Below are 26,099 nucleotides of genomic sequence, written 5' to 3'. Positions count from 1 at the left end.
AATTTTTAAAAAAATGTCTAAGGTGGCTCTGATCGAGCTGGGGGAGGGGGTATCTACCTACCTAGTGGTGCTAGAACACGACTAATTACTGGAGACGAGGACGAGGCAGCCGCTAAAGGAGCCTTCCGAGTAGTTTTATGGCAGGATATCCACACGGGGAACGGTTTTTATGATACACTGTAAACAATCCACCATTTTCCTCCCCGTACAATGCTCCATGAATTGCGTTGCCGTGCGCGTCTCGTCTCGTCTCCCCCCCTCCTCCTCTTACCAGGGAGCTACTCAATATGTTAGGGCCATGGCCTTATCCATTCCGTCCGCAGCCTCGGTTTCCAAAACGAGTAATCCACCGACAGAAAGACGCACAAAGACGGGTAAAAAAAATGAAAGAGACCCCCCCCAAAATTGTGGCTTGTCTCTCGCTTCCTCTGTGGGGTTTTGTGCTCATTACAGGCTCACTCGTTCGGTTTCCTTCTATTCCGTATTTCCCCCCACCCACCCCCTCCTATCTTGCTGTAAAGGAGCCAGCTCTCTCCAGCAGCGCCTCGCCGATTGGCCGCTGCCGGTTCATGTGATACTGGACTGACGTCAATGGAGAGGCGAGCGGATGAGCCTTGTGTCTTTTGCGCTTGACTGTCTGCCTGCGGAAGGCTGCACGCTCCTCCTTGCCTACATGCATATCTCCCTGCGAGGAGATAAGCGAAGGAGGGCCTCCGGTCCACCAATCGTCATGCTTCTACTGACCATCATGCAAAACAGTATTGTTCACTGGAACTAAGCAACAAATAAGGCTCTCCTTAGTTATATTTATTTCAGTATGAACAGTGGTGTGTTATATGGAAAAATAACAACGTCCAATTTTACAATTTTAAACTATTGATAGAACCTGACAATATGTAATCTGTACAAACAACTGTATGACATGCTGGCACCAACATTCCGCATACAATAACTCCATTAAATTACAACTGAAAACTATTTCCAAGTTAAGTTTACTCACGGGCTGCATGGCGCTCGAGTGGTTAGCTTGCAGGCCTCACAGCTAGGAGGCCTGGGTTCAATTCCACCCTCGGCCATCTCTGTGTGGAGTTTGCATGCGTGGGGTTTCTCCGGGTACATTCCAAAAACATGCTAAATTGTCCAAATTGTCCATAGGTATGAATGTGAGTGTGAATGGTTGTTTGTCTATATGTGCCCTGTGATTGGCTGGCGACAAGTCCAGGGTGTACCCCGCTTCTCGGAGGACAGCTGGGATAGGCTCCAGCACCTCGTGAGGAAAAGTGGTAGAAAATGAATGAATGAATGAATGAATGAATGAACAGTGTTGTGTTTTATGGAAAAATGACAACAAGCAAACAAAGTCAGATTTTGGAAACTATTGATAGAACCTGACAATATGTAATCTGTACAAACAACTGTATGACATGCTGGCACCAACATTCTGCATACAATAACTCCATTAAATTACAACTGAAAACTATTTCCAAGTTAAGTTTACTCACAGCTCCCATAACACTTCACTATTGGAGAAGTACTCAGCTAGACCTATAAGTGAGGAATATGGAGCTTCATACATTAGATATTGTACTATATGCTAATTATATCAGTTTTCAGTTCAGCTCTATAGTTACTTATTTACAAATGTAATAGTGCTTTGACTCTGGAGTATAATCCAATATAGGCCTCCGTGACCAGATCATGGTTAAGCCGAAGAAGATGTAGATGGGTAATTAATGATTATTAACTTGAATAATAATTATTAATGAAGCATGTTTATTTTTTCTCAGCGATCACTTTGACACAGTAATAATAGTAGAACAGAACATTCATTCATTCATTCATTTTCTACCGCTATCCTCACTAGGGTCAGGGGCATGCTGGAACCTATCCCAGAGGACTGGTCGGCAGCCAATCACAGGGCACATATAGACAAACAACCATTCACACTCACATTCATACCTATGGACAATTTGGAGTCGCCAATTAACCTAGCATGTTTTTGGAATGTGGGAGGAAACCGGAGTACCCGGAGAAAACCCACGCATGCACGGGAAGAGCATGCAAACTCCACACAGACATGCCAGAGGGTGGAATCAAACCCAGGTCTCCTAGCTGTGTGGCCTGTGTGCTCAGAAATTTGAAACTCTGATTTAGAAAAATCCTAGAAAAAATCTAGACGAAAAGCTGGATGAAAATGCTTATAAATGATTTTATTAATTCCAGTTAGAGTTGCGGCCAACTCCCCAATGTCCTGTCTTGTCATGTCCTCCATGAACCAGGAAGTACCTTGTTGATAACAGTTTAGTTAGATATCATTATTCATCATCTATATAATTATCAAGTATTAAAACAGCTAAAATCTAATGGTTGCATGAGACGCAAAATTTGTTAATTAATTTGTTCATTTAATATGACTTACCAACTTTAAATTGAAGCTGCACGGTGGACGAGTGGCTAGCACGCAGACCTCACAGCTAGGAGACCTGAGTTCAATTCCACCCTCGGCCATCTCTGTGTGGAGTTTGCATGTTCTCCCCGTGCATGCGTGGGTTTTCTCCGGGTACTCCGGTTTCCTCCCACATTCCAAAAACATGCTAGGTTAATTGGCGACTCCAAATTGTCCATAGGTATGAATGTGAGTGTGAATGGTTGTTTGTCTATATGTGCCCTGTGATTGGCTGGCGACCAGTCCAGGGTGTACCCCGCCTCTTGCCCCCGCGACCCTTGTGAGGATACGCTGTCGAAAATGAATGAATGAACGAATGAACTTTAAATTGAACAGAACAGAAGAATACCTTCCTCACCGTCTTTGAATTAGCATAGCTTGGTTATTTCATTTTTATTGCTCCTATTGCTCACGACCGATCATATGCTTCACATACCTTCTTTTGCATGGCAAAGCAGTCATCTAAAAAGTCAGCTTAGGTCCTCTATTTAATAATCTTGCCTGATGTCCTTCACCTTATACTGCCCGAAGTCTCAAACAGGACTACTACCAGAAGGGAACAAATCTGTATTCTATGTGACATCACTTATCAAGACTTGGATGTCTTATTGCCCTTCCATCTCTTTGGAATATTTATATTAAAGGGGTTGGTAAAGTTCAATATATCAGAGAAGTTTAAAATGAGAAAAAGTCATAGTTCACCCTGATCCCAAGTCATACATTCTGTTCTGAGTCAGTTCCAGAGATTGCGGTATGATAAGTTGTTCTGATTGTGGTCGGACAAGGTCTTCAACCGACGTAATATTGTCTCATACTGGTGTGGGCATGACCTCGAGATGCAGAGACGGGAACCCAGTTCAAATAAAAATCTTTAATTATGCTGATGGTTGGAGAGAAGAAAAAGAAAAACAGACGTTGAAGGTTGAATCCCCTTGTAACTGCCAGATCTCTCATTCGAGAGAACCCAAGTTTACATCTGTGGATAGATATTCAATGTCATCCCAACTAATCTCAGCATTTATTCAACTTCAACTTTAATTTTCAGAAATTTTCTAACTACAGAAGTTGCCTTCTGCTGTTTCAAAAGCTCCACTTGCGCCACAAAAACCATAGAATGATGACCAATTACAGCTATTACAAGTGAAAAGGGAGAAAAAGGGGGCATGTTTCAAAATGGCAATAAAATCAGTTCGATATGCACAAGAAGTGGACAGTACAGCCTCCATCATCACTTTCACAGAAAGGCTCACCCCTACCGCATCATCATCATCAGTTACAAGGAATGACGTTACAATAGGGTGTGTCATTTTGGGAGTTGTCATGAGCTGCTCGCTTTAATTGAATTATCTGCATCGCGCTTTGGTAATCCCGTTGTGCTAATCTACCCTACCGGATTTGTTGATTTTGTACACCTAACACAGTGCAATGTTTCAATTACAAATGTTTCACATACTTATTGTGTGTGTGTGCAAATATCTTATTTACATGAGGCAACACCAGAGGTGTGGACTCTAGGTACGCAACTTGGATATGAGTCATAAGTTTGATGACTTTGGACTCAATTTGATCATATCATCAAACACTTGCAGCTTGAGTTGGACTTTGTCATCAATAACTCAGGAGCTGAGTGGTTAGCATGTGGGCTGTAGTCAGGAAATTGGGAAGATGTGGGTTCGAATCTCTGTTGGGCATCTCTGTGTGGAGTTTGCATGTTCTCCCTGTGCATAAGTGGATTTTCTCCAGGTACTCCGGTTTCCTCCCACATTCCAAAAACATGCTAGGTTAATTGGCGACTCCAAATTGTCCATAGGTATGAATGTGAGTGTGAATGGTTGTTTGTCTATCCCAATCAAAGACTGCTGGGATAGGCTCCGGCATACTCTTGCGACCCTAGTGAGGATAATGGATGGATGGACTTGCCTTTGTCTGATGATTTTCCCTTTGAATCTGCCTCATTGAATGCAATGACTTCCAATCAGTTAATTTAATGCCCATGACTTCGGAATTGACTTGAATTGACATGGACTTCCACGTCTTTATTTGGGACCTGACTCGAGGCATGAGATTAAGTACTTGAGACTTACTTTAGACTTAAAAAACACTGACTTGCTGTCACCCCTGGACAACATTAAAGAAACAACACCTTGATACTTGTTTAATCCATACAAAAAAACATACGTGGTCATAACACCTCATACTTCGGTAAAGGACAAAAAATTAAAAAACAAAAAACAAACAAAAAAAAAACTTAAACTATATTAGGAAAGCAGGAAGTGAACAAATGTAACAGTTACTGATTGTAAAAGTACCAGATGGAGGGGTAGGATTTAATAAGCTTTGCTTCTTCCTACTCCTTTTGGACATGTGGAACTGTGAACTGATTATGTGATGCATTCAATTGTAATCTGACACATGTTCAAATGAAATAAAACCATTACCATTACCAAAACCCAGACCCAGGAAAATGATGGGGGATATACCACATAGTTGTAATGTTACATTGACCATTCATTGTAAATACAGTCCTTATTTGAAAATAACTACAATGTACTTAACAAAACTGCACAAAAGGACAGATATCAATTCAAAATAATTGAAACAATGATTTCCCCCTGTAGTCTATGACAGACGAGTGACTCATGAGCCAATAAGAGAGAACAGTAAGTCATTATAGTTACAGTAAATGATGGAACACCGAGGAAAAAATAGGACAACATAAACAGGCGGGACTGTTACAGCGTCCCCTGTTCACCATTCATAAGTCACACTCATGTCATGTCGATCTATATTTACAACATTAATAGAGGAAATGAATCATTAACAGCAGAAATCATCAACATTGCCTTGACTTTAAAGTGCATTAAGAGACCAGCTCATGGTATTACTGTAAGGGAACATACAATGGGAACATGCAACTGTTGTGTACTGACTACTTCTTATTTTGGCGTGTTCTCTGTACACAGCAGTAGTGGAAAAAATGTATCATGTGACGTCTCCACGGGAAGTTCAATATTTCATGTCACTTGCCGGGTGCCATTTTTGGCCTGCAGCTCATTTTTTTTAATTCTCCCTCCACATATTCTAAAAATCAAATAAAGTAATTATGAATGATGCAATAGTGAAGGTTGACCACAGCACAGGAAATTCATGTTGAAATTCATTCATACTTGACAGACCTATTTGAACATACAATGGAAACTGAGATGCATTTAACAGAGTTGCCTACATGCAGCTCTGTCCAGGCTGCTTAGCATAACATGGCCTACACAGCAAGGATATCCAAAGTTCAGCCAGGGACCAGTTGCAGCTCAATCTTTTTATAAACTACCATTAGAATATTATAAATGATGATTACGATAAGTGATGGGTTATTTGCAAACTATTGTTCTCTTAGAGCCGGTTGAATGAAGTGAATGACGAGAGCTGACTCTTTGATGAGAACCAGCTGTCTTTTTTTTCTACTCTTGTTTTTCAGATAAAGCCTCACGTGATTCGTCAAAATGTCGACACTGAGCAACACGAGGACAAAGACGAATGTGGAAGAACGGTGGCACTGGAAATTGCTACATAATTAGAGACTACACGCTGGGAAGGGAAACGAGCAGCAGGAAACAAAAGCTGAGGCACCTTGTGAATGCTAAAGACTAACAAAAAAATAGCCGGATGCTGTGTTTTCACTGTAAAAATTTACCCTAAACATGATACAGACAATCAACTCAGATCTTTTTTGTCTAATTTAGACAAACATCAGCAGCTGTAATTCACCCAAAAGAAACAGGGTCAAGGGATGCCAAAACGATGAGTGACTGAACTGTACTGAAAGCAGGGTCAGCGGTAGGTCACCAAAGCAGCAACACACAAACTCAAGAGACTCAAGATCCACTTTCAGCAACGTATTCCTGATCCATCCAGATGTTAAGTCCAGGAAATTAGATCCAGTAAAGCAGCTCTACTTAGAACCTTCTTATGATCCAACAGTGCAAAATATAAAGTAATTATTCAACTATTCTTAAACTTTTGACCATGGGTGTCATGATACTCTCAGCTTACGAGACAATACTTAACATTACGTTTAAGAAAACTACAATGACAAAATAAAGGACTAAACAAACAGACCTTTTTATTTAACTGAGTCACAAAGCAATGCTGGTACATTTTGAAAGGTTTTATAACCGCATGACGCTTTTAACTGTTTTTTTGCAAATTGAAAACAAAAAGTAAAAATTACAAATGCTAAAATAATGATGGCAGTTGGAGCTGCTACTACTAATCATTGATGTTAACATGTACTAATGTAACGTAAAAAGATTGCAATAGTTTTATGTTTACTCTGAAAGAACTACAGTTCCCATGTTGCTTAGAGTGCGTTACCAAGAAATAGGAAAATGGACGCTACCATGACATGTTTTATGCAGCGATCATGTTTTGATCTGACAAATCTTAAGTATTTTTGATCAAATGTAGAATTACAACCGCTTGTACTTGGACATTAACATGGTGGCAACTATTATACTTTGATGGAAAAAAACAGACACAGTCACAAGAAAGTGATGCTGGGAACACCGAGGTAGGCTGGATTGCAAGGTTTATAGTGTGCGTAAAGCACCAAATGTGCGGTCTCGTACACTGCCACTTCCTTATTACATCATTCACAGCAACGATGCCATAGTTGGTCTGTTCTCATGCGACAAGTTTTCTCTAAACGAGAAATATTGCCAAGTTTTAATCTTGTGAGATCTCATGACACATCTAATATATACAGACATATGTACTGTATACTATATATGCTAATCTATATGAACAATACATTCATAGCTTAGCTTTGCGTTGTATGGGACTAACCAAATTAGTGTAATATCTAATAATACAGTGTTCTATATCACTTTCCCAAGAATTAGAATCAATTGCACAGCAGTAAAAAAGGCTAATAAAAATGCGAATAAAGTTACATAATTTGCCAATAAATGTGCATCATACTGGCTGCAGCCAGTATTTTGTCCAGTGTTACGAAAGTCCCTAATAGGTACAAGTAAAAAAAAAAAGAAGAATGAAATCAATAAAATATACAACCACATCATCCTGCTCCACAAGTTACATTTGGATAATTACAGTTAACACGGTCCCCCTAAAATAAAGAGTAAAAAGCCACATAATTACAGTAGCTACTTAAATACTGTACTTATGCGTTCATAAAATCAACAAAACCAAATCAGTTGAAAATACCAGTGTGCAAAAGTGAAGGAGGAGCTGCTTTGGCCATCGTGACTTCAGACTCTGATTCGAAACATTCCCTGGCTCAGCTGAAGGCGGAACAGTCGACAGTTGGCGAATCGCAGAGCAGCACATGTCGTTTTGGAGAGGTCGTTGGCTAACATTGGCTTGGTGCGATGCCAGGTGCCCGTGCTACGGCGGAACTCACGGATGTAGTCAAAACTGGTACCTGTGCACATACCAAATATAATATTCGGGTATTCTGCTTATTTGAACTCATTTAAGTTGTGGCATTGTCTTACTGACCAGTGTCCAGGTCTCCCACTACGTAGATGCTGGCTCCGATGGGAACTGCACCATAGACAAATGACGAGCTAGTTTGGATACACAGGTTTTGGTCATCCAGGAACATCCACCTGCAGGTTCAATGAGATAGAACAGTCAGTACAGGTTATAATACATGACTGCATCTGATGCATAGGAGAGCTGGAGCCTATCCCGAGTCAGTCAAAGTAATTCATTTCGGTAAGATTATTTTTTATTACTGTTATTGACTTTGATTCTTTTCTCTACTGTTATTTACTTGAAAATCATATATGCACACAAAGTAGTAAGCATTTCATCTAATACTGAATGATATTCATAAAAACAGTGTATACAAACCTTCTCATTTCATCATGGTAGAACTCCGACTTGCAGGTCATCATATGACGTTGCTCTGGGTTGTCATTCTCTTGACTTCTCACCCCACCAAACACGTAGAGCTCCTTACCAACACCACAGGCGACCGATCCAAACCTGACCAAAGAAGTTATTCCATCAGCTATTATGCTTTTACACTTTTCTGACCAATAAATGTTCAGATAATGTGGTTTACGCTTTTGGAAGTGAACCCTGAAAAAAGTTTGGGATGGCTATGAACACTTGGCTCTAGAGAGTTTTTTCGAACACAGGCTCATTGTGATGTCAAAGTGAGCTGGACTTCCTTATATGGGCGTGTCCGGGTACAAGCTTTACAAGATGAGTAAGACCAATCACAGCAGAGTGGGTGTGCCCAGAGGCGGGCTGTGGGTGGAATAAATTAAAGCAGACCATTTAGGAAATCCAAGGAAGCTGGAATAGGTGCAGATTCTAGAAGATCTACAAAGTCTTCAGTGTGGGTTATTGTGTGTAGCTGCTCTATAGAAGTCCACAACTCAATACAAAAGGCCAAAAATTAGCATAATATGTCCCCCTTAAACCTAATTACAGGAGGTAATTTAACTTTAGGATGTGATGTTTCAGCTCTTGAAAGGTCATGCAATACAGCACATTTTCTTCTGTCAATAGATTCTGCTATTACTCATTCCTAATCAAGTACACAGTGTGATTCAACAACTACAATCATAGCTACAGACGTCATTTAACATGTCAGTAAGATGGAAGAGATATGTAAAACTAGTAAAATTGAAACCAAGACTGGTTGGTGCGACACTGACCACAATACTGTGCTTCATGTCCTGTTGTGCAATACATGGAAGGCGAGTATAGACACCTGAAGTTTTGAGTGTATTGTATACCAAGTGCCACCAGTTTATGGAAATCAGGTCACACATCAAGAAGAAGAGTAAAGAGAAATAAACACACTTAAGTGTTAGCGTCAAAGAGCCTCCTTCTTTAAAGAAACTTAGGAAACAAAATGACTAAACTATTCGGTTACCTTCTCTCCTTGAGAGGACAGAGGCCCGTCCACTGCTGGGTTTTTGGGTCAAAGCTTTCAACTGAGTCAAAAAGTTTCCCGTAGGAACCTCCTCCCATGGCATAGATCTTCTTATTCATTGAGGCATAGCAACCCACCTGGAGGGACGAAACAGAAACAAAATATGGGTGGAAGAAAAAAGATTCAGTGCATTCAAAAAGTATTCAACTTCATACTTTTGGGAAATCAAAATCATTTCAATTTTTGTTTTGTTTTGTCTGTATCCCATAATGACCCACGGTTGCCATAGAGCAAGACGGTTTGGTGTTCAACTCTTGGCTTGAACCTGTCAATGTGAGGTTTACATGTTACACTGTCAACACATTCATCCATGTATAATTCAGGATGTGGGGATCGAACTTTGAACTCTGCCGACCCCAGCCATGATGCTTCCGCAGGTTTACCCTGGGTACTCCAGTCTTCTCCCGAGGTCAAAAACAGACTTGTGCAATTGTTTGGTGACTGGTGTTTAAAGTAATTTGTTAATTGCAAGATATGCTCGTCATGCTGATTAAAATTGTGGAATTTTCCTATGTTGTATCCTCCAAGTCTTATAAGTAACTTGACATGTCTTAAATGTTTGACTTTTTTATAAGTGGGGTACCTTCCGAATCATGGTCATACTGGTCTGCATCTTCCAGGTATTGACATGAGGGTCAAACACTTCGACAGTAGTGAGTTCAGTTTCTTCATTCTCTCCTCCCAGAATGTAAATCAGACCATCTAGCTCCACAACACCAAAGTTCTGGCGAGCCTGCAAAAATGAGTGACATAGTAACATTGCTTTTTAGGAGGTCAGTGTGACCCACCATCACCTCTCAATGACAAGTGGCGACCCAACATGGTAACCACCATACGGCCTCCGGTAACGTCATGATATGAAATTTTGAGTGATTTTTCTCATTTACAGTATGCACTTATTCAAGCTACAACCATTTGTAATAGAAATATCAAAACGGAATATTTTCTTTAAAAAAAAAAAAAAAAACCTCTGGCACCTATGGCACCTAGGAGACCTACAAGTTTGCATGCGTGGGTTTTCTCCGGGTACTCCGGTTTCCTCCCACATTCCAAAAACATGCTAGGTTAATTGGCGACTCCAAATTGTCCATAGGTATGAATGTGAGTGTGAATGGTTGTTTGTCTATATGTGCCCTGTGATTGGCTGGCGACCAGTCCAGGGTGTACCCTGAAGACAGGGATAGGCTGGGATAGGCTCCAGCACTCCCCATGATGAAATGAATAAATGAACCTAAAGGGTTGATAATGAAAAGTGTTCACAGGAGCCCCGCGCCTCCCCTGTTATAGTGCCCACAATGGTGCGCCTCCCAGTTTAAAAACCACTGCCCTAAAAGATAGGGTGAGGAGCTCAGTCATCCAGGAGGGGCTCAGAGTGCAGCCACTTCTCCTTCACATCGAGTGGTGCCAGTTGCGGTGGCTCAGGCATCCAGTCCAGACGCCTACCTAGAGAGGTGTTCCGGGCATGCCCAGCTAGGACAAGACCCCGGGGCACCTAGGACACACTGGAGGGATTATGTCTCACAGCTGCCCTGGGAATGCCTTGGTGTCCTTCCGGTGGAGCTGGAGTAGGTGACCAGAGACTGGGAAGTTTGGGCTTCCCTACTGAGACTGCTGCCCCCGCAACCCGGATAAGCCAAGGAGAATGGAATGGAAATACTCTAAGAATATGTGAAAATATGATTTGTGAATCCGGTGCAGGATGTGGTGAGTATACCTGTAGCATTGTGGGTATTGGGCTCCATGTGTTAGAGTCAGGGTCATACTTCTCACCAGTGTTCAAGACTGTGCTGTTCTCATCTGTTCCACCCACCACAAACAGAAATCCCTCTAAAACACGAGAAAAACAGCGTTATTACCAGTTTGTGTATTTGTGAAATGGACATTGTGTACTCCCATCATATTCTTATCTAAATATCTGCATCGCCGTCATGCACTGACCAGCAACAACCACTCCGTGTCCCACACGAGCCATGTTCAAAGGCTGAAGCTCAATCCAGCCCTGCCTGTTGGTGTCATAGAGGGGACACATGCAGCGAGTCACAGCTGTGGGCTTCCTGGTTCTGTACACAATTTAAAAAAATATGTAGCGATTAGATGTCAGTTCATTGTGTCTGTTTACATGGATCTAACCTCTTTCCTAATAAATGATATTTGATAATTATAGCTATCTCACTTTTTTCCCCACAATTTCTGAATGGTACAGAACATTATTATATATCAGACAGTTTTACCTACGATCCTCTCCTCCGACAACGACAATACACTCGGAATAACCTCGAGGCTTGAAAGCAGCAAGAAGAGCTTCGCCCTGCAGCTGGCTCTCTCCTAGCACTGGCTGACAGTGCTCTCTAATCACTTCCCTCATCAGCGGCTCCCCCATGGCCTAATGGGATACAAATGAATCACACGCATATAAGCACAAACACCCACACCATTTAAAACCCGGTTTGACAAGAAATACCACTTAACATGGAAACATACATTGAATGCTCAGACAGTGTACTTGGATTCAAAGAATATCTAGTTTCTTTACCTGTTCTCGCAGGTAGCTCGTATCCAGGCCCTGCAGCCATACCGCAGACATTACTTCCCTCATGTGCACCTATGATAACAAAATCAAATAGATTTGCTTTCCGACCACGAGTAGGAATTGATCAGGATTATCGTTTTCGTTTACACACCCTACGTGCATCCGGGTCATGGGCCAGCCATCGCACCACAGCCTCCAACACATGCTTTTCATTGCCGACATTAAGCTTTTCCTCAGCTAGCACCTCACGGAGTCGGTCATGAGGCATCTCTCTGAACTCCTCTGTGAGCGCCACATCTCGGAAATGCGTGTGCAGGTACTCGGTGGCAGCATAGTGGACATGGTGCAAGCAATAGTGCAGAGAAAAAAGACGGATGCCAATACAGTTCTCTGCGGTGATACAGCTTTCCAGGAACTGGCAGCACAGCAACTTGAGGTCAGTCATGAGGAGAAGGTCAGAAGCCTGCACCATGTCCTGAATGGTCCCTTCATTCAAAGTGATCTGTATAAAAGAGTCAGACAGACGTAAAGACAAACATAAGAAATAAAATAGAAAAAAAATATATTTTGAGTGACATTTTTTTTTTACATTACATTTTTACGAGTTTAGGTGCACCCCCATTTTTTGTCAACACATTTTTTCCACCTTGCAGTTAGGAGTAGAGTATACAAAGTACACTAAATACATACTTTAAATACCTTTTTTTAGAATTGATTTTCTATTGTCAGTATACCTTTATTTAATTTCAGTACAATGTTCCCTTGGTTAGCATAGCCCCCAGTTATCATGCTTTTCGGTTAACATAAAACATTTATGCTCAGATTTTGCCTTGGTTAATGTACAAAATGGCCTCCATCTTCTCATGTTATGGCCGCAACACACCATTTGTCGCCTGCCGTGTGTGGCGCCTATTATTAATACACTGCGTGTCCAAATGTGTTCCAAATCATTTTTTTTAGCACAAAACATCCTTATTAGCAGTTTATTTGCTTGCTGCTACAGTGGAAACAGGAACCGGAGGCCAGCTCATCCCCCATCTGTGATGTCATCAGCGTTTAACTCTGTATTTCATTGCTAAATTAACAGTTACACCACAGGTTTCATAAATGTTAACACAAAACATGTTTTTACACCACCTTTGTGTTTTACCATGAGTTTTTTTTCTTGATTTCAATAGTGTTTCTCACTTTCTTTATCAAATGCTGGCATTTGGCTCAATTTTTCAGACTTGAGGTGAGAAACACTACTGAATTAAAAAAAATAACTAATGGAAAAACATGATAGTGTTGATGTTGAACTTGTTGCCACATCATGTCTTTGGCAACAGTAAAATTAACTATGCTTTTCCCTCGTTTGTATGCATTTATAATTATTTCTGCATATACAACTATAATTGTTAACGTTTTTGGATGTATGCAACAGATTCATCGGATTTACATTACATCTTATAGAAACAATTTATTTGGCTGTAGCTGTTTTCATCAAACCAAACATGATATGTTTCATGACGAGCATTGAAAACAGTTCTAAAACAATGAAGAGGGTGGGGCAGTACCAGCATAAAGTATGGGAACAATAGTTTGGATTTACCCCACCTACAATCGTTGTCACTCACTTCACCGCTGAAGATGTAGTCCAGTATCTGTTTCATAATGGCCATGGAGACCCCCTGTAGCTCAATCCTGTATGTTGATCCATCTTCTTTAGGAGGATTGTAGTTCAGTTTGGTCCTAGAGTCAAATCATTCACACACACAGCTAAGTAGGTTATTCCACTTAAGGAGACATATACATTGCTTTTTAATTACAGGCCTATTACACAGTTTTCTTATATAATTATTGTAGATCGGCTTGAATGGCAACCATTTGAGCCATGTTGTCTTACCTAATATAAGGGCTGGCTGCAGCCAAGATATTTTTCTGGACAGGAAGCTCCTCACCATCCACGACCAGTAGTGCATCATGGAAGCTGTGCTCTTGCCAAAAGGTACGAAGAACTCTCAGAAGTTTCTGGGAGTGTTGTGGGTCGCACACCCTCACACCGGGTTCATTTGATGCAGAATCTGGCATGTTTAGACTTGGAAAAATCTAGTCATGCACTCTTAAATCCTGTTTATCAATGACAATTGTCATTCCATTGTGATGAATGGGTCAATTACTATAAACATGCTTTGGCACTAATACAAAAGTAAACACAATAATTAAAAAATATCTGGAATACATGGAAAATACTGTACAAAACCATGATTAAGAATGTAATGCTCTTACAAAGAACCTAACATGGTTTGGTAAAAACGCCGCCATTACATCAACACACCACAAGGGGACGTAAAGAGGAACTTATAGCTGGCCTATATGTACACCACAAAATAAAAACAGTTTAATAAATTCTTAATACACATCGAATATTGCAAACACAACCAAACTCTCATTCAGTATAACATTTTAAGCAGAAAAACAATTATCACAAGACCGAACAAAGAGAAGTCCATAAAGTAGGAGTTCTCTAAATAAAAAGCTATGGCTATCAGAGCTGGGTTTTGTTGTTGTGCCGTTCCCAAAGGCGACACCTTCCAAGCAACATAATTCACAAATCAGTTTTAGAAGAAAATGTCAATATATGTGTCATTAAGTTTAGTTAACAAATAGAACAGTCAATCTGTACTTGTTCTGGGTGGTATATGTTTACAGTAGTCCAAACTCGCGATGCCATTTTTACCGAGTAAGGTCATTTTATATAATTTACTGTATTATTATACTGATATCTTACCTTTAGACGACGAAACGCGTCCCTCTTTCCCTAATGGGTGCAGTCTGCGTATTACCTAACTACATTTTAGACTGCATACATCATTTCACACTGTTGTGAGAGGACAGGAAGACATGGATTGTGCTGCATTCAATACCAACTGGAAATTGGAGCACTACACTGACATACGAAAATATAAACGTATGGGCTTCTATTTTAGTCTCAATACTATATAAAATGTCTGTATCTAAGTTAATATAGATACATATACTCGATAGCTCGTGATATTTAAACGAGTGGCACCCCGTCGTAAAATAATCAGAAATCTTATAGTTTTTGCTGTCCCTGAACAAACCATCAGCGTGGCGGAAACACGTAGCTGTGCAGCGTTCAAACTAGTCACACCCAGTCATAATTTAAAAAAAATATAAACGTATTATGCGTTAGACGTTTAGATAATTGTAGAGAGTGGGTATATCGTCAGGTATACCGCTGAAATACAAGAAAAAAAGGGGGAAGTGTAAGAAATCTAACGTACCCATTTTGTCAGGTTGACCTCAAAGTACTTCCGGTTTCTGCAAGGAAACGATCGCGCGATTGGTTTCTATTTCACGCCAAATATCGAATGGAATAGATACGGATCAGGTAAGCAAAGGTAAAGAAATACTAATGGAGACATAATATCAGCATAAAAGAAAAGAGCCAACGCGTTAAACTTAAGGTGTTGACTATTCTCGTAGTGATATGTCACGTATGTTTCACATCTGCTAACGAGAACTTCACATGCATACATTTGCACAAAATGACTATGAAAACTACCCATTCTCCATATCTATTACGGATAGCTCATTCATACTATATATTTTACCTGCTGACACTTGAATATTTAATTTGCATACATTTTGTCATTTAAAAAAGTTCAAGTGATATATTTGAATTAAAGATACAATAATACAGAATGTCTAATAATAGATAGATTGCTTATGCAGTTATGAAGGTAATGGTTTAATTTCATTTGAACATGCATCAGATTACAATTGAATGCATCACATAATCAGTTCACAGTTCCACATGTCCAAAAGGAGTAGGAAGAAGCAAAGCTTATTAAATCCTACCCCTCCATCTGATACTTTTACAATCAGTAACTGTTACATTTGTTCACTTCCTGCTTTCCTAATATACTAATTTAAGTTTTTTTTTTTTATTTTATTTATGTCACGTACCAAAGTACTCGGTGATATGACCATCCAATGACATAATGGGTACCATAGTAAGTGTCAATATAGTGATATATATAGCACATCATGACTGGTTCAAGACTCTTCATCCTTGTATTTAGCAAACATCAACTGCTTGTATTGTTTCTTGAATTGGCTCATCGTTGTGCATTGTTTGAGGGTCTTACTCAATCCATTCCATGGTTTGATTCCACATACTGAAATGCTATGGCTTTTTAACATAGTCCTAGCATATAAGTGTTTCAAATGTAGTTCTTCCCTGAAGGTGTTGATAAAATAAGATAATAAACTTATCATGTTTGTTCTATAGGTAACAGGTCAAGAGAGACAACGTGAAAGGAAAACATGCGTCGTGCGACTAGTGACCAAGTGTCTCCATGGATAGAGAAACTGATCCTGAGCTATGGCAGTGAAGAGGGAAGCAGTGCTCCTGTGCGACTGAACGCTCATGTCATTGGTGTGGGTGAGCTGACTGATTCCCAGACCAGGACTCATGAAGGACCCAAAGGGTTGCTTTTCGTGTCTGATGGAGTCGTAAATATGCCCGTCCTTCTCACATCAACTGCATGGGAGGAAATCCAGGACAATTGGGATAAGGAATGTTTCAGCAGTATGATTAATAGCAGCGTTTGCATGAAAAAGATCCAGCTGCGCTTTCACATGTCTATGGAAGATATTTATTGTAGGTTCTTCTTAGTGGTTGATAAGATGTTCATCCTTTCAGTTGGCACAGAAAAAGAGAAAACTCCCTGCTGCACCTCTTTGCCCTCTGTTCATAAGAAGATCTACGAGACGTGGAGTTCACTCATGGTCAAGGATGGGCAGGAATATCAAAACAGCCAGTTTGGCTTTGATCTGTCAGAGCTGCTCGGGGAGATGCAGTTTGACTGTTTTCGGACAGTGATGCTGGATGTGCACAAGAGACTGATGCAGGCAAACGGCGACAGCCAGGAGATTGCCCCTGGCATCCCATTGCTTAATGAGTCGGACTTGTTCACCGCCACAAGTTGGGACACTGAACGGATTCAAGATAAGGGCATGAAATGTTTCAGTATTCCGATGAAGTGTCTACTCATTCCAGAAGGAGATGCTCCAGTGGAGCAAAGAGCAAATGTAGCGAGACCGACACCTGATAGGGAGTTGGATTTACAGCTTTGTGATCCCAGCCAGTCATTTGTCGATGCTGCTGACGGGAAAACAGACACACATGCAAGAGAAGAGAGAGAAAACTTCATGCATGCTGACCACATAAGAGTTGATACGACTGAAAATACCATCATACCTCCAGCGGACCCTTGGCACAATTTCCCTGCACCATGCAGCTCCTCTAATTCTTTTACAGAGTCCCCGGAAGAAACCAATATCCAGTTTATTCCTCCCCAAAAGTGTCCTCTGAACATAACCAGTACCCCCGTGCCTATAAATACACAACCTGATGTCAACACCTCTCAGCACAGCAAAGGAGAACACAGTTTTTTACCACCTTACCAAAAACTGCCACCCTCACTCGGCAACAGCAATAACACACAAACACAACACATTCACACTGCTTCCCAAGAAAAACAGACTTCGATTGAGAATTCGGACGTGGCTGAGAGACAATGTAGAAAGTCAAAGAGAAAACGGGAACTCGAGTTTTTCCAAAAAACCCAAAACAAAATCACACTGGAGGAAGAGGAAGAAGCTCATCAAAGCGGGAGCCCTCCATCGTGGCTGTTTGACTCCATGGCGAATGATGGCAGCATTCAGGTTCAAACCATGCTTGCAGAAAAAAGAAGAAGAACTCCTGCTGTTCACAGTGATGGCCGCCCTTTCTCATACACGTATAAAGTGACTGCTAAGAATCTTCTTGACTTGAGCCAGTTCAAAGTGGAAGATTCTCTGCTGCATTGGGCTGTCAAGTATCTTGTTGAACAAAAGCAGGCAACACATCAATAATATTTGCCAACACTGCCTGTCACTGGATCCCAGTTGCTTATACTGGAGTACTGGAGTATTATTCACATACAGCTATTTACATCCATGCTATTCTTACAATGGGTTATGCATTCAACATTAATAGCTAAACTTTGCTGAACTCCTAGAATGTGCTGACCATAAACTTAACAATGTGTTTCTTTGGCGTACTCCCAGCAGGAAGAGGGCGGGACATAATGTACAATTCATGGTCAGGATGTGTGTGTGTGTGTGTGTGTGTGTGTGTGTGTGTTGAAGTCCCATGAATACTATATCCTGTATGGCTGTAAATAAAAATACACTCTTTGTCAATAAACGTGAAAATTCTTGCTATTTTGATTTGAGATGACAATTTTATTGCCTGTTCTTGAGTAGTCAAACCTAATTTTGTATTAAATTAAGTGATGAGGGAGAAGTGTGATGGGATTATAAAGAGGGAAATTGCATGCCTTGACATCTTTATGGAATCCAACATACTACTATTATTTATGTTTACCTGTTCTATATTTCATATTCAATTTATGTTGAACCAATCAGGCTGACATGAAATGGGTAAATCAACATGATATTCTTTTTATGTAGAATTGTGCCATGATGGGAAAAGTGTTAAGGGTGGAAAATGTATTTCTGCTAATTGTCCAGTAGATGTCACCAAAGTAACAGCATGCAGTAGTGAAACTGTAAAATATAAAAAGCTGTCAAAGCTCCCATTAGGTGTAAACAAGCCAAATATGCTTTTGAAAATAATACCAATTCAAAATACATTATTTCAAACTGAAATTTACTAGCATTTTCTACTTTTCTGTTGCGACAAATACGTAGTTATCATGTCAACCATTTCATAGCATTCTTACAGCTGAAAGCCAGATATTTACTTTACTTTACTTTGATATTTACACCGTAATTTGGTGACTGGAGCCACAAGCGGGAACAAATATTGAGCAGAAATGTACATAGAAAAGGATATTTTGATGCCCTGGCTGGCTTTCGCTGTGATTGTAATTGTCACAGACTATGTCGACTTGCCAGAGAAGTAAGCAAGTACTGAAAGCACTGCCTGTATTTTTTCAACTTTGTAATTTATACAGACGTGCTTTGGTATAAGAGTATCCCAACTAACAAGTTGTTTTCTTTAGATTCTAGCTATCCTTGGCTGATTCTCTGCTTTGAACTGCGAATTTCAAATTTGGGAATGAGCTAATTAGCGATAGGCATAGCCAAGGACAGCTACTTGGGGGCTTATATCAACGTCACCATGGCTGAAGAGCTCACAATGCTAGCATTAGCAGTGCACTAGCCAGTCATCAACACATCAGTAAAACATGCGTACATTAGAGCGATCTAATATATCTTATTATGTATTGTGTAAAACTATGACAGGAACAACATCAAATTCAAAGCACAAAATGAATAAAGACTCGTCTAAATATGCAAATTAGCACTGAATAACGTCATCAAATCTTACCTTTATGTATTCCAGCATTGTATCATCATAAAAACGTAGTATAGTTGTCTGTACGTGCGTTCAATGACCGTTAAACAAAGTGGGAGAAAACACAGCTCACATTAGACATGCAAAAACTGGGGTATGTATATTAATTTTTGAATAAAATAATGTCTCACATTTGCAAAATTGATAACCTTTTACATAACATTTGACGCAGTTATTGTAGTTGTGTACCAAATCGTTTACCACAAAAAGATTTACAGATAAAAATTTATATCTGCTCTTAATTGTGAGTTAACTATCGGCAAAAAAATTTGAAGAATCATGATTAAATGTTTTCATCGATTGACAGCTCTGATTCAAACCCAACCTCGCTCTCTATATCATTGTTATGACCAGAATATGTATAACTGTCCATCATGGGTCATCTTTTTATTGTTGAAATTGCATTTTTACATCATGGACAAGACACAACACAGTTAATATTAATAGAAAGATCACCAAATAGCTTGTGAATCATACCTAGTGTATTACCACATGTATGCTTGTCAATATCAGACTCATTGTTATGATATGGTACATGTGCTTCCATTAATGCAAATCTTAAATGTCTTCAAATGCTCCAGCAGCCATTCTGCATGACATGCTGTTATGTACTTGCATGTTACTTTTGTTGTATTTGTTATAGTGAATCATCGTCTGCTGAGAGACAAACAGAGAAAAGGCCGAGTTTGTAGGTTTATTCACAGAGATCTCCCAACCGCTAATGTAAGCAGGAGCCAGCTGTGAGGACTTGTAAAGTTGTTGTAATCCTCCATTGACCCATAAACAGGAAAATACATAATATTATATACACACATGTGCAAAAAACACACTGTCCATGCTTTCCATGTAAGGCAATGCAATGGTTAGTTAGTACCTGTGTGTCTTTTTCTAATCAGCCTCTCAAGTCCAGGGTTTAAGAGCTTAACGTTACCCCGGGTTTCATCAACTTAAGGGTGTATCCTAAACCTTAACATTGTACTTTATGCAAGACATCCATTTTCTGTACCACTTGTCCTCATTACGATTATGGGTGACCTTGAGTCTACCCCAGCCGACTTTGGTCAAGAGGTCACAAAATCCAAAGAAATACAGCTGAATAGGTGCAAATTCTGGCAGAACTAGAAAGCTTTCTGTGCAAGTTATTATGTGTAGCTGCTCTATAGGAGTCCAAAACTCAATACAAAGGACCAAAACATGAGAATAATAAGTCCTCTTTAATGTAACATGCATAGTTTTGGGGGGATGTGGAAGGAAGAAAAAAATCCACACAGACACCATGCTAACATGCTAACCAGACATCCACCGTGCAACTCACTTCTAGCAGCTCTATAGATCATCACACTAAGAAGAATAAAAGTCAACATTCCTTAATTTTCTACCACTTATCCTCACAAGGGTCGCGGGGGATGCTGGAGCCTATCCCAGCTGTTTTTGGGCAAGAGGCGGGGTACACCCTGGACTGGTCATCAGCCAATCACAGGGCACATATAGACAAACAACCATTCACACTCACATTCATACCTATGGACAATTTGGAGTCGCCAATTAACCTAGCATGTTTTTGGAATGTGGGAGGAAACCGGAGTACCCGGAGAAAACCCACGCATGCACGGGGAGAACATGCAAACTCCACACAGAGATGGCCGAGGGTGGAATTGAACTCAGGTCTTTTAGCTGTGAGTCTCACGTGCTAACTACTCACCCCATAATAAAAATTAATAATAATAATTAAAAAAAACACTCATATATTCCCGCCGCAAGGCATGCTGGGTACCTTGTGATACACTCCCAACATTTTGCCATGTTTGCATTTTTTGTCGATTGAAAAATATGTTAAGGCTGTCAGAGAAGTAAGAAGTATCCAATGTTTGATTGCTCATAGTTCTACCCAGCATGCCTTTCGGGCATTTAGTGGCTGATTTATGTGTTGCACCGTGAGCAAGTATGTCGCTCTTCATCACATTTTTTCAACCCAATGTGACCCGTGAGTCAACAAGTTTACCCACCCGTGGTTAGAGGCATTATTTTTCAAAAAAATATTGGCTCCATTGTAAGTTTCACAGGGCACATATAGACAAACAACCATTCACACTCACATTCATACCTATGGACAATTTGGAGTCGCCAATTAACCTAGCATGTTTTTGGAATGTGGGAGGAAACCGGAGTACTCGGAGAAAACCCACGCATGCACGGGGAGAACATGCAAACTCCACACAGAGATGGCCGAGGGTGGAATTGAACTCGAGTCTTCTAGCTGTGAGGCCTGCGGGCTAATCACTCGACCGCCCTGCAGCCATAAAAGTCAACATTCATTCATTCATTCATTTTCTGCCGCTTTTCCTCACGAATGTCACGGGGGGTGCTGGAGCCTATCCCAGCTGTCTTCGGGCAAGAGGCGGGGTACACCCTGGACTGGTCGCCAGCCAATCACAGGGCAACATATAGACAAACAACCATTCACACTCACATTCATACCTATGGACAATTTGGAGTCACCAATTAACCTAGCATGTTTTTGGAATGTGGGAGGAAACCGGAGTACCCGGAGAAAACCCACGCATGCACGGGGAGAACATGCAAACTCCACATAAAGATGGCCAAGGGTGGAATTGAACTCGAGTCTCCTAGCTGTGAGGCCTGCGAGCTAACCACTCAAAAACCGTGCAGCCATAAAAGTCAACATGGTAAACATAAAGTATCTGTAATATATTCACAATATGAATGTGGATATTGCTGAAACTAATTGAACTCTATGGATCTTATGATGCTAGTATCAATGGGATACCGATACGACCACTATCAAAGGAATGCAGGAGCAGGCTCTAAAAAGAAATGTTTCAAGTTATTGTCCCATCTTAAATGTTTTCATTTGAGAAAACCCACGCAAGTCTCAGCAAAGACTCCAATGTTTGTTTGCTCTTTGTGTTTGAGCAACTCTCCCCGTCGGAGGTGGACTTTTATTTCAACAGCACATCAGCGCGTTTATGTATTGGGTGGCCGGAATTTTTTTCCAAATAAACACAGCTTGATTCAACTTGGGTGGGCAGACTTATCAAGCGACTAATTCTATAAACAGAGGAGGGAATAAGCCGTCACCTGATTGGTCGTCGAGCAGAGTGTGTGTGTGTGTGGGGGGGGGGGAACATGAGGGGACTCTCAGAGCAATTACATTTTAATTAATGTGGGTGGGCTGAAACAGCACCGGGAGTTTATGTTGCACAATTTATTTCAACACAGCAGAGCAGAAGTACAACATTTATTAACATTTCTTCCGTGGAGCTCATGAAAGTCGGGAAGGCAGTCACAGGAGTGAGCATTTTTCCCGCCGGGAAGAATACACAGCAGTCCTGCCTATAATGACGTTCTACCACACATTTGGTGTGCCAACATCGGCTTTGAGCCTCTCCGGACCTCCACTCATCTACTTGTACGGCGGGGACTGCGGTGCCTTGAGCCTCATGCCGGAACGCCGGGACCCCCCACAGAAGCCGCCCTACAGTTACATCGCACTCATTGCTATGGCTATCAAGAGTGCACCGGAGCAACGCGCGACATTGAACGGCATCTATCAGTTCATCATGGACCGGTTTCCTTTTTATCTTGATAACAGGCAGGGATGGCAGAACTCCATCCGCCATAACCTTTCCTTGAATGACTGTTTCATCAAGGTGCCCAGGGAGAAGGGGCGCCCCGGGAAAGGCAGCTACTGGACACTGGACACCACGTGTTTGAATATGTTTGAAAACGGCAACTACCGACGGAGGAAAAGGAAGGTGAAGAGTCAGCTGGATGCCGCACGACACAAACACAACAAAGACTCCATAAGAGACCGTTTATCTTCTCAGACGCCCGGTGCGTCCTTGCTGGTAGAGATGACGCTAAGACAGGAGGCAAAGCCAACTGAGACTCAAGTAGACTCAAAATCGGTTCTGCTGGCCTTCAATCACTCTGAGCAGCAGCAGAATCCACTTACACATAAACAAAAAGTGTGCCGTGCGGTCAAACACTCCAGACGGAAGTTGGACCAGCACGCATCGGAGCCGTCATCGACGCAACGGATCAATAACGCATCCACGACTGACACGGCCCAACTCTGCTCCTCTACTTCTCTTCTTCAGTCCAATTCCAAAGCACGTATTCCGAGAAGGGACAAATGCAAAGGTTTCAGTATTGAGAGCATCCTAGCAAGAAGTGAAGGTGACAAGATCCGAAGCTCCATCAGGGACCAGGACCTTCACAGTACTGGTGTTGGTCCAAACATTCCTGTGGACACCCCGCAGCATCACTTATACCAAGTGGGATTTCCTCTTGGCTCTTATTTGTCCCACACGTCTCCTGATAAAGGTCTGCTCTCCAAATGGAAATAATTCATTTTGCAAGTTTTAACATCAGGATTGAATTTATTCATTATTAATTCATTCTGTTACATAACTCAGCTACGTATGAATTAGCACTTTCTCTTTAATTGTGCAAGGAAAAATGGCGTGCAGTGTACATACATATGTCATCGAAATAACCAGGTCTTTTTTTGCCCCTAAAATGAGTATTCCAATGTATACAACTGACAATGTAATCCAAAGTTTTGTGTAAAATAAAAATTGTTTGATAATAAAGAATGAATGAATGTTTTCGTGGAAAGCATTGGAGGTGTTAAGTATCCAGTATTAACAAAACAAAACACCACTACTGACAATAATGGTACACTTTTTGGCAAGTTCAGTATGCTTTCTATGAATAATGGCTTTTTCACATGTGAATAAATCGGGTAAGTTATAGTTCGATCTCCTCACTTCAATCATCCACTGTGCAGGTAATAGTAAATATATAGATGTGATTTATGGTGGCTGCACGGCGACTGAGTGGTTTGTGCGCATGCCACACAGCTAGGAAACCTGAGTTAGAGTCCACCTTCGGACATCCCACATTCCAAAAACATGCTAGGTTAATTGGCGACTCCAAATTGTCCATAGGTATGAATGTGAGGTTGAATGGTTGTTTGTCTATATGTGCCCTGTGATTGGCTGGCGACCAGTCCAGGGTGTACCCCGCCTCTCGCCCGAAGACAGCTGGGATAGGCTCCAGCACCCCTGTGACCCTTGTGAGGATGAGCGATAGAAAATGAATGAATAATTTATGGTAATATTAATGGTTTAATTTTATTTGAACATGCATCAGGTTACAATTGGTCACATAATCAATAATGATTCACATGATTCACATAATATGATTCCTAATCAATAATTGTTTTATTAATTAAAAATATGTAAAAAAAATTAAGTAAAATACATTTTAAAATACATATTTTATATAATTTTATAATTAAAAAAATAATTTTATATAATATAATTTATTGGTATTATATACTGTATATATTTATACTGTATATATTAATATTAAACAAGATATATCTGAATATATATATATATATATATATATATATATATATATATATATATAGAGAGAGAGAGAGAGAGAGAGAGAGAGAATATATATAGAATATAAATATATATATACAGAATATTAAAACAGGGAACTGTTATACTAATATACTACAATAATTGTAGTATGGAATCCTGATTATGAAGACACCTACTGTTTGGTTGAAAGTGTCAGACCTCAGTTTTGAATGAATGTCCAACAATAATATCCAGTGTCCGTTTTCCGGCATATGACGCCTGCATGATATCAGTGCGGTCAGATGACAGCATCATTGAGAACAGACAGTGGTCACGTCTAAATATAGCCTTCCTGCATGGACACACATTGGCCTGAGAAACTTCTCCCTGCAGGGCTGTGCACATCAGAAATGTTTGTTGAAATAACTAAATCTCCCCATCGTTTGAAGCGAGGAACTTACAACCACACACATTTCCTGTGTATACCACTCTTTTGGTAAATAAAACTAAAAATGTCAAAGGGGAAGAATAGGGAAAACAGTGATGGGGGGGGGGGGGGGGGGGTAGAAGAATGAGTATGATTGTATCAGCAGTGAGTGCATCGACTTCATGTCTTTAGTGTTTGGGTACATTATTAACCAATACAATAAATCATTCACTCATCTTCATTGTCATCTTCTCTGGATCATACATCAACAAAGTGATTTCAGAAATGATGTAGGTCCCTGGTCCCTGTATTTGTACTCTAAATGATCCCCTTGAAGAAGCTGTGCACACACAAAAAAAATACTTATATTCTCATCTGATATTATTGAAGAAAACTACAAAATATAAAGTAATTTTGTTAGTGCATTGCACATGGTTGACTGAAATAAATAAGTACTGTACATGGTTAAAATGCTCTCATTAGTTCATCCATTCATTTCCTATGCCACTTAGCATCACTATAGGGTCACATGGGTATGCTGGAGCCTATCCCAGCTAACTTCAGGCCAGAGGCGGGGTACACCTTGGACTTTTCAATAGTCCATTTATTCATTTTCTACTGTTTATCCTCATGAGGGTCGCAAGGGGTGCTGGAGCCTATCCCAGCTGCAGCCATTTTTTTCATTTATTGACGATAAGTACTATTGGCTATGCATTCATTATCTATGCCGCTACAATGTTAGATGCCAGATGGGAATCAAACCCGGGTCTCCTAGCTGTGTGGCGCTAACCACTTGGTCACAGTGCGGCCATTTTTTCTATTTTTTTAATGATAAGTACTATTGCTATCCATTCATTTTATATGCAGCTTATCCTCACTAGGGTTGTGGGGG

At 40.6% G+C, this 26,099-nt stretch overlaps 5 protein-coding genes across 9 annotated transcripts in view; 2 read left to right on the top strand and 3 right to left on the bottom strand.

Moving 5' to 3' along the window:
• Positions 1 to 694, bottom strand: part of cmip (c-Maf inducing protein) — a 37,204-nt gene extending 36,510 nt beyond the window's left edge. Inside the window, exon 1 of the mRNA XM_058075580.2 lies at positions 62 to 694. The gene's annotated coding sequence lies outside the window, so the exon portion shown is untranslated. The remainder of the gene's footprint in view (positions 1 to 61) is intronic.
• A 2,608-nt stretch (positions 695 to 3,302) lies between these two features.
• gan (gigaxonin) lies at positions 3,303 to 14,861 on the bottom strand. 4 transcript variants are annotated; one of them, XM_058075583.2, is made up of 13 exons: positions 14,717 to 14,861; positions 13,832 to 14,023; positions 13,563 to 13,677; positions 12,098 to 12,448; positions 11,950 to 12,018; positions 11,648 to 11,799; positions 11,355 to 11,476; positions 11,131 to 11,243; positions 10,000 to 10,149; positions 9,357 to 9,493; positions 8,321 to 8,455; positions 7,964 to 8,073; positions 3,303 to 7,886 (listed from the first exon to the last, which is right to left on the bottom strand). In XM_058075583.2, exons 2-13 carry the CDS (start codon positions 14,014 to 14,016, stop codon positions 7,714 to 7,716), a joined length of 1,812 nt encoding a protein of 603 aa, XP_057931566.2. In that variant the 5' UTR covers positions 14,017 to 14,023; positions 14,717 to 14,861; the 3' UTR covers positions 3,303 to 7,713. The 4 variants fall into 4 exon arrangements, with proteins under 4 accessions (XP_057931566.2, XP_057931565.2, XP_057931569.2 ...); XM_058075582.2 differs by having other exon boundaries at positions 13,832 to 14,055; positions 14,717 to 14,859; XM_058075586.2 differs by having other exon boundaries at positions 13,832 to 13,922; positions 14,717 to 14,858.
• kiaa0513 (KIAA0513 ortholog) overlaps positions 13,009 to 26,099 on the bottom strand; it is a 35,138-nt gene continuing 22,047 nt past the window's right edge. The window contains exon 14 of the transcript XR_013625140.1: positions 13,009 to 13,020. The gene's annotated coding sequence lies outside the window, so the exon portion shown is untranslated. The remainder of the gene's footprint in view (positions 13,021 to 26,099) is intronic.
• On the top strand, positions 15,170 to 18,122 carry acd (ACD shelterin complex subunit and telomerase recruitment factor). Of its 2 annotated transcripts, none has more exons than XM_058075588.2 (2): positions 15,170 to 15,340; positions 16,244 to 18,122. In XM_058075588.2, exon 2 carries the CDS (start codon positions 16,279 to 16,281, stop codon positions 17,869 to 17,871), a length of 1,593 nt encoding a protein of 530 aa, XP_057931571.2. In that variant the 5' UTR covers positions 15,170 to 15,340; positions 16,244 to 16,278; the 3' UTR covers positions 17,872 to 18,122. The 2 variants fall into 2 exon arrangements, with proteins under 2 accessions (XP_057931571.2, XP_057931570.2); XM_058075587.2 differs by having other exon boundaries at positions 15,170 to 15,350.
• Positions 22,556 to 24,169, top strand: foxl1 (forkhead box L1). The gene has a single exon (XM_058075897.2). The coding sequence runs from the start codon at positions 22,741 to 22,743 to the stop codon at positions 23,749 to 23,751; it is 1,011 nt and encodes a 336-aa protein (XP_057931880.2). The 5' UTR covers positions 22,556 to 22,740; the 3' UTR covers positions 23,752 to 24,169.

Source organism: Doryrhamphus excisus, linkage group LG1 (assembly GCF_037039965.1).
Source record: "Doryrhamphus excisus strain RoL-2023G ecotype Guam linkage group LG1, RoL_Dexc_Guam_v1.1, whole genome shotgun sequence".
NCBI lineage: Eukaryota > Metazoa > Chordata > Actinopteri > Syngnathiformes > Syngnathidae > Doryrhamphus > Doryrhamphus excisus.
This window is presented reverse-complemented; position numbering and strand designations above follow the sequence as displayed.